The 12253-nt window shown below is 39.5% G+C and overlaps 1 protein-coding gene across 2 annotated transcripts in view; it reads right to left on the reverse strand.

The window, feature by feature from the left end:
* Nucleotides 1-12253, reverse strand: part of JARID2 (jumonji and AT-rich interaction domain containing 2) — a 181371-nt gene that overhangs the window by 62055 nt on the left and 107063 nt on the right. For both annotated transcript variants that reach the window (XM_033154636.1, XM_033154637.1), the window contains exon 3: nucleotides 8667-8808. In XM_033154636.1, the coding sequence (XP_033010527.1) occupies nucleotides 8667-8808 (142 nt within the window). The remainder of the gene's footprint in view (nucleotides 1-8666; nucleotides 8809-12253) is intronic.

Below are 12253 nucleotides of genomic sequence, written 5' to 3' on the forward strand. Positions count from 1 at the left end.
TGGGATGTACAGTCTTGAAGAACCCGGTGGTCGTAAGTACAAGATTGGACTAAATAATATGCTGTTTGGAGCGATCCGGGGGAAGAAGAAAGGCAGCCTGCCTCCCTCCCTTTGGTTAGAAGAAGCTAACCAGTTTGAGTGACTGTTGCTACTGAATTGATTATAAAGTATCTAAATTTTGAAGAGTGACACTGTTATAATTTCCCTTTGGGGAGTAAAGTGGTGAAAGATATCTCCGTTTAAAAGTTTCGGTCTTTGCATCCTGGCTTCAGGAAAAATGGCGACGAAAAGTTCTAACCGAGGTGGAAAACAACCTTCACAAAAGGAAGGACAGAGAGACAGGAATTGTAATACGACACTCACTCCTACCCCCCCTTCTGCTATGCTGGGCTTTGTCTGTAAACTTGTTTTGAACTCTACTCTGACGGATGAACAAAGGCTCCTCGAGCTGAGGCTGGAGCTTCTTTATCGGAAAGTGAGAGTCTTGTGTGGGAGTCTGGAAAGAAATGAATTTCCCACAGAGGAGGCTTTTGTGTGTTTTGACACTTTGGAAGAAAACTTCTGCAAGGAACTGAGAGGGTTGACAGGAAGATGGGGAGAAATGACAGGGCGACTCCGGGAAAGAGATTTGGTCTTTGGGGGTGGCAGTCCCAAGACGGCGACAAGTTTTGTTATATCCAGCCCCCGAGGTGTGAGCTCGAGGGCATGGGACAAAGAATTAAGATATTTTCAAGAAGAATTGGATTGGTTTAAAGAAACGGAGCAGCCGGGAGGATGTGAGCTGGATACCCTGAAGTTCGTTGCAAGGAGCGTTCTGAACTGTGCCTGGACCTGTGGCTACTTGGGAAAAGAAGACAACTGGAAACTTGGCTCTGATACCACCAGGAGAAAGACAATGGATAGAAGGGGAGTGGGGTGAAGCATTAAGTAAATTTAAAACGGTTGGATATGGTAACCTGAAATTGGAGTGTGAAGATCGGCGGTATATTTAGACTTTTTGTTTTTCTAATGAGAAAGGAGATATCTGAAGTTTTATGTTACTAGCAGCAGACTATAGGATAGAAGCGTAAGTAAGGAATAAGATAAGAATAATCTATGAGGATTTAGGATGATGTACGATCATAATGAGGCATTTTTAATAAAACTAGTATAAGATGAATTATAGATCAGGTTGAGTAAGATGACTATTGTATTGTATATATAAAATTGTGTTTAATTTTTAAAAGAAACGGTTAAAAAAGTAGATCAAGGAGAAAAAACCAAAGGTGAAAAGGTAGGGGAAGTCTGGTCAAGATTTGGAACTAGAACCTTTTTTTTTTTCTGAAGAGAAGTTTAAAGAAGAAGAAAAAACTTGGCAATGTTTGTATTTGTTTTAAGTGTGTATTAGATTTGTATTTGTATAAATGTAGGTGTGGGATGGGTTTATGTTGTAATAAGAAAAACGTTAATAAATTCTTGTTAAAAAAAAAAATATAATTTGTTACATTCCTGGTCAACAATGCCAGACAAACACTTATAAAGGATTAAACCACTTTATAGCTCATGCTGTAGGTATTCAAAGTGCTGAAGTGAGCGTTCTTTGTTCAACTACAAAGACAAATTGTCCTCGAGGAAGACGCCTAATCATTATTTTGACTGTAAAGTCTTTTGAGTTTGAATATTTTCTAAGCACCATACCTGCACAGCTGAAGACTGACATTTGAAGATTTGATAGAACAATCCCTCGGTTGTATATGTAATCCCTACAGGGTTTATGGTGAGGTTTAACAGCTCATAAAATACTTTGATATCCGGAAAATAAAGATGTTCTACTGGTGGACAACATTAAGCTGCAAGGAAATGAAGGAAACCAAACTCCCAGGAATGGCTTGCCCCCATCATTGCACCTGACTAAGCCATTCACCCACTGTTAGTAATAATTTCTTCTAGGCAAGCTGCCACAGGATAAATAGAAGATGTGAGTGGGGCGCTGAAAATATTATTAGCACTTATCGACAGTGCTGTCCTGTGTCCATATTATGTTACAAGCCTTCTTCGTAGCAATAACAGACATTCCCAAATCAGCCTACATCAACAAAATGGAATTATATTGTCCTCCAATATGTTGCCACCGATCAGAGGTGCTACTGAGCAGGGATGATCATTACCGCCATGCAAGAGCCACCTGGAATGGTTTGCTGACCAGAGAAGTCACTTGTAAGAACATTTGTTTTCTACTTGGGAACAGAGCAGGACGTGTGAATCAGGAGACCATCTTTTAACCGGATTAAGTCTGATATTGAAATACCAAATGGCTGAAAGCAGTCCTCTAAATGCCTGCCCCATGATCGAATGAGGGTCCTTCTGAGACAGGCACAAGCTCTGCTCTGATGCTCCTGCTATTTCTGGTGGACCAGGAACAAATTCCTCTCCTAGAAGAGAGCAAGTAGAGTGAATCCTTTATACCACTTTATACCACTAATCAAAGCTTTCAGTGCAGGAATCCAGATTTCCCTTGCAACACTGATTCAAACATCTGCCCCGCAAAGCAAGTAGCTATCCAAAAACTCATTAGATGCTGTGTGTCAGTCTAACATAGAAGGCAAATAAAACGCACACATTTTCTTAAGAATTATTACTGTTTGGGCACTGCTTTTCCTCCAAGTGCTCAAAAAGCACAACACATACATACCGTAGTTATGCTTATAACAATCCTGTAAGACAGTCCACTATTTTCATCCCAGGATAATGCTGCTGACATTTTTCCCTCCTGGATGTTAGCATGCAGTGCATATGCAACTTACAATCTCCTGAGCAGACATGGATGTAACTATTTCCAGCATAACTATTCTCCTCAGGGGATTGGTTTGTAGGAGAAGTCCTATGGAGTAGCACTGAAGTATATGAAATAGCCTCCAGCGGCTGAAGTTAGGTGCCAATTTAATTAGGAGCAAGATTCTATCGTCTCCCAAGCCTGATTTACTACTCAACAAGGACCTCAAAGGTCTTAGCTTCATTATCTGCGCAAAGCTTATGATTTGTTCCAGTGTGCATAGCAACAAGACATACAGCACATGTGGCATTACTAGAAAACCAAAACCAATGCATATGCTAGTTATGGGAGTGAGAGAATCATTGATAGCCTAAGTTTGGCATGCTCTTGATTAAATGCATATTTCAACTGGCAGCATGCCATCCAGCCTTGCTTCAGAGATGAACAGGAAAATTTTAACCACTAGGGGGCAAAACTTCCTAAAATGTAGATAAATATAAAATACAGGCAATCTTGAGAATAACACTACAAAAATCTATACACAGGCACACCTGAGATACTGAAGATTCATTTCCAGACCAACTCAATAAAGCAAATGTCGCAAGAAAACAAGTCACACAATTTTTTGTTTTGTTTCCAATATAAAAGTTATATTTACACTATACTGCAGGTCAGGCTTCCTCAACCTCGGCCCTCCAGGTGTTTTTGGCCTACAACTCCCATGATCCCTAGCTAGCAGGACCAGTAGTCAGGGATGATGGGAATTGTAGTCTCAAAACATGTGGAGGGCCGAGGTTGAGGAAGCCTGCTGTAGGTCTATTAAGCCAGGCCCCACTGGCTGCAGGGGTGGGAAGGGGAAAACTAGCCAGCTTCAATCCTGTGGCTAGAAGATCGGCGGCAGTGGCGGGGGGTGGGGGTACCTTCTCCTGGAAGCAGCCTGCAGCTGCACCCATGTCCTTGTAAGAAGCAATATCTGCAAAGCACAATAAAACAAAGTATGCCAATACCATATTTTTGCGCACACACACATGTACCAAAAAAAGGTGTCATTCATGACATTTGAGAAGGAAGGGAAGATATTCAAAAGCAAAAATCGTGTACAGGTGAAACTCGAAAAATTAGAATATTGTGGAAAAGTTCATTTATGTAAGCAATTGTTTTCGTTAGCTACTGGAGTTTAATATATGATATAGACTCATGACATGCAAAGCGAGATATGTCAAGCTTTTGTTTGTTATAATTGTGATGATTATGGTGTACAGCTGATGAAAACCCCAAAGTTGAGATTGTTAATTTGGGGTTCTCATCAGCTGTACACCATAATCATCACAATTATAACAAATAAAGGCTTGACATATCTCGCTTTGCATGTCATGAGTCTGTATCATATATTAGTTTCACCTTCTAAGTTGAATTACTGAAAGAAATGAACCTTTCTACGATATTCTAATTTTTCGTGTTTCACCTGTATACTTGATGAGAAATGCCACTGGTTTGTGAAAAAAGGAAGGGTTGAAGCAGGATTTCCAGAGTATTTTAGGCACATTCCCTTGTTCACTATCTCAGTACAATGTACAAGTTCTGAACCCATTAGAGATTAAAAGTGAGATGGCCAGGTTTTGCATAATTTGGGGCCGCCAAGCTGTTTTCTAAAACAGCAGCAAACACAAACCAACTATGTAAAAGGGTTTCTCAAATACTGTGCAACTGAATATATGAAGCTTTATAACCAAACAATTTAAAAGCAAATACTTAGATGAATAAAAAATAAACTTTATAATCATGTTTATATGTAATAAACACTCATGTATAATAAATATCACACCTATTTCGACCAAATATTGGCCTTCTTCAGTGGTGCAATGAAATCAAGCACAAATTATCATATACAGTGGTACCTCTAGGTTGCGCACGGGATCCATTCCGGAGCTCCGGTCAGATCCCGATGTATTCGTGACCGGAGGTGCCTGTTCTGCGCATGCGCATGGCGCAGCAGAGCACTTCTGCATGCGGCGAAACCTGGAAAAATATTTCTGGGTTTGCCGTATGTGTAACCCAAAGGATATGCAACCAGAGGTGTGTGTATCCAGAGGTACCACTGTACACATATGGACAAAATAAACCAAGACTCTACATAATGTGTCAATTTGTTTGGCATTTGTTAAAAATAGGTGTTTATTATATATAAGCATTTGTTTCATCAATTTTTAAATTAGTTTTTTGTGGTTATAACATTTGATATATTCAGTTGCACATGAGTTGAGAAATCTTTTTTTCTTAACATAATAGATTTCCCAACTTATCTGATGCTGCCTTGGTTTTTGAGGTTGTTATATATATCAATAGGGACGCGGGGGCGCAGTGGTCTAAACCACTGAGTCTCTTGGGCTTGCCGATCAGAAGGTTGGTGGTTCAAATCCCTGCGACGGGGTGAGCTCCCATTGCTCGGTCCCAGCAAAAGTGAAAGTAGATAAATAGGTACCGCTCCAGCAGGAAAGTGAACGGCGCTTCTGTGCACTGCTCTGGTTTCGGTGTTCCATTGAGCCACAAGCGGCTTAGTCATGCTTGCCACATGACCTGGAAAAACTTTCTGTGGACAAATGTCGGCTCCTTCGGCCTGTAAAGCAAGATGAGTGCTGCAACCCCAGAGTCGTCCGCAACTGGACTTAACTGTCAGGGGTCCTTTACCTCTCTCTCTCTCTCTCTCTCTCTCTCTCTCTGTGTGTGTGTGTGTATTAATCCTGTTTTCCTAACAACAGTTTTGGGCCTGGAAAAGCATTTTGCCACACTGCTAATTCCCTTCTTAAGAACTCAAGCACTAGCAACAAAAAATGGGTTTACCTAGTAACAAGGGTGCAGACCAGAACTGGAGATTAAAAACTGGCTGTTGGTAAAATTGCTTTGTTTACTATCTAGTCTGATGAAGGCGTCTGGAGAACTCAAAAGGTTGCACACCATTTTGTAATATTTAGTTGGCCTAAAAGGGTACTGCACAAATGTGGTTTTCATTTTCATTTTCTTATGGGCCAATACAGCAACCTTGACTTTCTGTGTGAGTTAACAACTATTTATCTTAACATCTGATAGCACCAACAAGCTTCAGGGAAAGTGAACTGCTGAATGGAAATGCAAAAAAGAATTGACTAAAAAGGAAATGGTATGGGAATGAGCTCAACATCAAAAAAACTAAGATCATGGCCACTGGTCCCATCACCTCCTGGCAAATAGAAGGGGAAGAAATGGAGGCAGTGAGAGATTTCACTTTCTTGGGTTCCATGATCACTGCAGATGGTGACAGCAGTCACGAAATTAGAAGACGCCTGCTTCTTGGGAGAAAAGCAATGACAAACCTAGACAGCATCTTAAAAAGCAAAGACATCACCTTGCCAACAAAGGTCCGTATAGTTAAAGCTATGGTTTTCCCAGTAGTAATGTACGGAAGTGAGAGCTGGACCATCAAGGAGGCTGATCGCCGAAGAATTGATGCTTTTGAATTATGGTGCTGGAGGAGACTCTTGAGAGTCCCATGGACTGCAAGAAGATCAAACCTATCCATTCTCAAGGAAATCGGCCCTGAGTGCTCACTAGAAGGACAGATCCTGAAGTTGAGGCTCCAGTACTTTGGCCACCTCATGAGAAGAGAAGACTCCCTGGAAAAGACCCTGATGTTGGGAAAGATGGAGGGCACAAGGAGAAGGGGACGACAAAGGATGAGATGGTTGGACAGTATTCTCGAAGCTACTAACATGAGTTTGGCCAAACTGCGGGAGGCAGTGAAGGATAGGCGTGCCTGGCGTGCTCTGGTCCATGGGGTCACGAAGAGTCGGACACGACTGAACGACTGAACAACAACATGGGAATGAGAAAACAAGCTCAGAAGGTATATTTTACCATTTCAGTTTTATTTTTATTTTATTTTAGATGTATATGGTGTTTCAATGTATCAAGCCTCTTTTGTTTGTTAAATGCTTTGTAGCATCATGTTTGGTAATTTCTGTCATACACACTCACACGCGTGCATGCACACACCCTACTATACACAACTACAAATGGATCTGGGTTCCTATAGCTAGAGAAATCAATGAAATGCAACAATCTGAGAAGCTAATGGAATATAAAGAATTGGAGGTTCCTATTTTACCTAAGCAATGGGACGACGTTTTAGCTTCTGTAACAAATGTGTCATTGGATTATAAACTATGTTTTATACAACAAAAAATAATATTTAGAATTTATTGGAGTCTGCTATGTTTGTACAGAAAGGGACTTCTATGACAACATGTTGCTGGAGATGTAATAAGGAAAATGCTTCTTTGAAACTTATGCTTATGAAATGTCTGATGCTTACAAAGTTTGGAGGGAAGTACTAGGATGCATAAATACTACTTTGGGAGGAAATTTAAAATTTTTCAGATGGTAATATGTTAAACTATATACCAACTATATGGGGTTTGACAATGTGTCGGCGTAGATAGACTCTCTGCGTCTTCACTTCTGCCAAAAGACTTGATATTGATTCATTGGAAAGATAATACCATGGCCCCCTTCAATCAATGGATAGAAGGCATGACAAGTCCTGCACCATACAAGCCAATTGCTTTTAGATGAAGATTGTGTATGGATAAATATAAGGATATTTGGATTCCATTTATAAAAAGTATGTCTTGTTAATAATGTCACATTTGTTGGAATAATTGTATTACTTATACACCCATAACACTGTACCACCATTTCAAGTATTTTGTTTTCTTTCTTTCTTTCTTTCTTTCTTTCTTTCTTTCATTTATTTCCTCACTGAAAACGTTAAATAAATTAAAAAAGAAGGACGGACCTAGTCTTAAGAAACTGAATGAAGGCAATATGGTAAACCTAAGAAAATCCTTCAGAAAATTCTTTGTGTTTTCAAGTAATCTTGCTTTAGGGCTGCAGCATAGCTTTTACTTTCTTTCTTTTTAAAAGTAATTCACCTCTTCCCACTCATGCAATTTAATACAAGAAACAAAATCCTCATAACCCACTCCACACTTTCAGCATATTTTCTACAAGAAATTTGTGGGGAAAGGTGCTCCATTTTAGTTCACATTGTTGAAGTGGTTCAGACTCCAGTGTAATGAGAGTCAACAAGGATTTCTTTACAGACTTCTATGAGACAGGAGCAAAATCGTTACACTATTATATCAGAGTAGCCCCCCTACTGACAATAACCAGCATCTCTATAATGAGCCCCCAGAATACAGGCAGCACTTTCTGATTATCTATGCCTTTTAAACTATTGTCCTTTGGCTCCATTCCATGTAAATCAAACGTGTTGACACTAACGGTTCTCTCTCGTGAAATTACATTATTTGTATGTAAACTATACAGTGACAAGGACAATTACCTTTACAGATCTGAATAAATAGTATGACTGAATGTTTCGTTTAACCAATCAACCACTGCAAAAATGAAACCTAACCACAGAAAGCCTTACAAGGGGCATTTGCTTCAAATGGATCTTAAGCTGATGAGATCAGGACATGGGAACAGTTTTCACAACCGTATGAAATGTAAGATGCATCCATTGTAAAAAAAAAGAAAGGGAAAGAACATAATAAAGACACATACAACAATGTTAACAACCCGAGTCCTCTTTGGTCTTGATCTTGTCTGTTTTCACAACAACTCTTTCAGACAGATCCCCTTTTTATGTTTGAGAAAGCAAGGTTGTGAGGTTAATGAGTTTCTCAAGGCCATGCAATGAGACTATGGCTAAGCAGGGATTTGAACCAACTTCTGACAGGTCTACATCCTTACATATAGCATCCACTGTACTACACTGGCATACTAAGATACTTTAGCATGAACTGCACCTTTTTTCAGACTTCATTTATCAAACTATATTGTGCTAGATTATTGGAATTTAAGAGAATCTTACCTTTTCCTTGATGGCCCTTCTTCAAAATCTGAAGAACTAATATCGTTGCTAGTGGAGGACACTTGCGACGCATCGTCCTTCTCGTTCTCTAGGTGCTCAGACCCAGGTCGTAATCCTTTAGACTGGCCATTACTAAGCAGTCCTGTAATTAAGAAGGACAAAATGGATAACTATGAACAACAACACTGTAAACAAAATAAACCAGGTTACTGCAGCATACCCAAGGTGCTGAGGAACCAAATGACCTTAAACGATTTGGCGGCGGGGGGGGGGGGAGGCGGCTTATATTTATGTTGATGCAGAACTTAAGATAAGGAAGTTTTAACCTTTCAGTAGGTTATCTTTTTGTCTATTTTTGTACTGAAAAGAGTGTACAGTTAAAGTACCTCAGGCTTCTCTGGTACTATATCGGGAGCTGAAGCTGTTAAAGACCCTATATGGCATTTCTTAATTATTGTCCCCCTGCATTAATTCTTAATAAAAGTTCATATTTTACAATACATTGAAGTCATTGTGAAATACATCTCTGGGTTTTATAGTGAGACTTAGTTGGATCTATTTAGGGTTAAAGACACAATTAAGTTTTATAGATCAAGTATCACACGGATTTTAAATTGTCCTGTCTCTCTCCCTCTCTGTTTTAACTAGTCCTTAAATAATAGGCTATTAAAAATAAATGGGGCCAGGGCATAAAACAAACCAGCTGGGTAGCAACCCTAACCATGGCATGAACAAAAGATTGTGCTCTCACGCAGAAGTAACAGTGTAAGATTTGACTCTAGACTTAGTGAATAGCAGTTAAATAACAGTTTGCTAAGTCACATTAAAACCATTAAACATTTATGGGCATATTAAACTTGGGGCAGAGACTGCACCAAAGATCTTTTTAAAAAACCACCACTACCCGTCTAAGATATGACATACTTAATTTAACTACAATTTTTTTTAATATGTAATCCCTGCAATGTGATTCAGATCTTGGAAAATACCATCCTGTTTTCCACAGTTCCAAAATAAACAATGATGTGTGCACACACACACACACACACACACACACTGGGAAAGATACAGTATTACAATGTGGCAAGTGGATGAACTTTTGCCAACACTATATTACAAATGATGCCATCCTGTTTGGCAATATGGTTAAGTTTCTGTTGAAAGAGGGTGAGGCACAAAAAATGTAGGCCTGCCAGCTTTTAGGCAGCTACAACATTTGCCCAGTACACACTGGGTGGATCAATGGGATGACAATTAGGGTGCATTTACAGACTGATGTAAAGCCAAATGATTATGGAGCTGTCTCCAGTGCTTCCTTCACAAGCAACCTTCAGATTTCAACCCACAATCTGCAATTGGTGAGATATTATTCTGAGTTCTGCAAAGTAGTATTTAATCATAAATAGGAGTATAACCTTTCAATCATCATCATTCTTTATTCGGCCGTCAGTCAGAAAAAATACATTTATCCATACAAAATTAAAACATCTAGAGGAGCTTTAGAATAAACGATAGCTAAGACTAACATGAAATGATACAGATAAACCCATGTCAATGCAATCAATTTTAGTCTTATGACGCTTAAGAGCTAGAAAAAGAAATTTGGCCACCAAGGAAGCTGTTTTTCTCGTAGCATTATTCAACATATATAAAACCTGTCTTTCTCTGGATAGAGAGCTAAGTTGAGATAAAAGTGGGGCTATAAGATTTTGCCTGAAATCTGTATAGAAAGGACAGCTCAGGAGAATATGTTCAGTGGACCCTACCTCTCCCAGGGCACAATGACAAGTTCTCTGGGCGTATGGGACTCCCCTATACCTTCCCCACAATACCGCAGATTCGAGGACATTTAATCTAGCTGCTGTGAGGCGTCTATGGTATTCCACATAGTAGATTTACGCAAGATAAGGAGCTGGTGTAACCTGATAGATCTGCTCCCCTAGGAACATCCCTGGTTTCACAAGGGCTATGTCCTCTTGTCTAGCAATATCACTCAGTCTCTGGGAGATCACAGCTCTGGCTTGACTATAGTCATAGACTCCAGGTAAAGATGTGACAATCCACAGGCCTGTACTTCATTTATGATCTCCCTTTCCCACAATGATTGGAAATCATCCCTCAGTATCGTATCAAGAGGGCCATACCCACTGGTTTAAAGCATAATTTGAGCCATAGCCAAAGCTTCGCCTTTAAGGCCACATACCGAAAAGCTTGGCAACCAACCTCTAATCTCATGACCGCACCCGCTACGAAGGGGGGATCCTGAGGATGGCTCTAAGAAATTGTGATTGGATGGATTCCAGTCTCAGAAAATCCCTACGGGAACCCAAGAAGATGCCCACCAAAAGTAGTGGAAGGACTTTTCATTTGGAAAAGTCTCACGGCTACTTTCACTTATTGAACCTGTTTCTTAGCATATAGAGATCTATTCAGCATGGCTGCTTTAGATGCGTTTCCATTTTCAATTAATTCAGTGTCACTTATCAATTCTGAGTAAACAGAGAAAACATTTCTTATTCAATTTGGGTATTTTGAAACTTCTGGCTATAGTCTAGCAAGTAACCTAACTCAAGGGCTCTATCCAACTACCTTCTTTTCCCTCAAAGTCTATACTTGCAAGTCATTTATTTTTGAAGACAGTAGAGTACAGTTCTTTCTGAGTGAAAGCTCATGCATATTGGCTACAAACCCATTTTTAAAACCCTTCTAAAAAAAAGAAACAAATGTCCCTACTGAGAAAAATAAAGGAAGATTGATACTCTGTGGTGTAAAGAGCTGCAAAGCAAAAATAAAAAGAGCCAAGTTTTGCACAAAAGTAATTTTGATTTTTCTTCACTAACTAGACTGTAGATTCATAATGCAAATAAATCAGCTGCCCCATATTCAAAGTCCCCCACTTTCATCAAAACTTCTCTTGCTCAACATTTTAAAAGTACACCAAACCCACTGTAGCCCATTACACCAAACTCTTCATGAAGCAGAGTAATATTTGGAAATATCATCATTGAACCTAAAAAGCTAATTTTGTCTTCTTGGCGGTATCCTACATAGACATTTGACATTAGCTATTTATTTCCTTTTGTATTATGTGCGGGGGTTGTTTTTTTTAATGCTGCTGATTAAATTTAGAATTACCAAACTCCAGGGAAGTCTAGATCAAGCATATAACTGAGGCACTCTAGTTAGTTAGGTAACTATTATGACAGAACTGCATATATATTTTTCAAGAGTAATATTTGTTCTGGAGAACTGCCACACTCGAAACCCAACCATATGAAGTGTATGAAGTCAAGGAAAGAGTCCTGTTGCCTTCTGACTCACTTGTGTTTGGAAAACAGCTTTCTCTCTACTTCAAATTCGTATCCTCAGTAAATCAAACAAATTTGTCACTTAGAAACCACTGAGCAGGGATTTCCGTCTCAGAAAAGTTAACTATTTGTGTTTTGTTGTAGGTCTTCCTAGGGTGAGACCCAAATGTTACCAAAGCGTAGAAAATGCCTTGCTTGCCCCATTGTTATATTGCCAGAGGCAATATAAACTTCTCATTTACTGCTTTGTCTCCAGAGAAACTCTGTAACTTGAATCCC

The sequence above is a fragment of the Lacerta agilis genome, chromosome 7, assembly GCF_009819535.1.
Source record: "Lacerta agilis isolate rLacAgi1 chromosome 7, rLacAgi1.pri, whole genome shotgun sequence".
In the NCBI taxonomy this organism is placed as follows: domain Eukaryota; kingdom Metazoa; phylum Chordata; class Lepidosauria; order Squamata; family Lacertidae; genus Lacerta; species Lacerta agilis.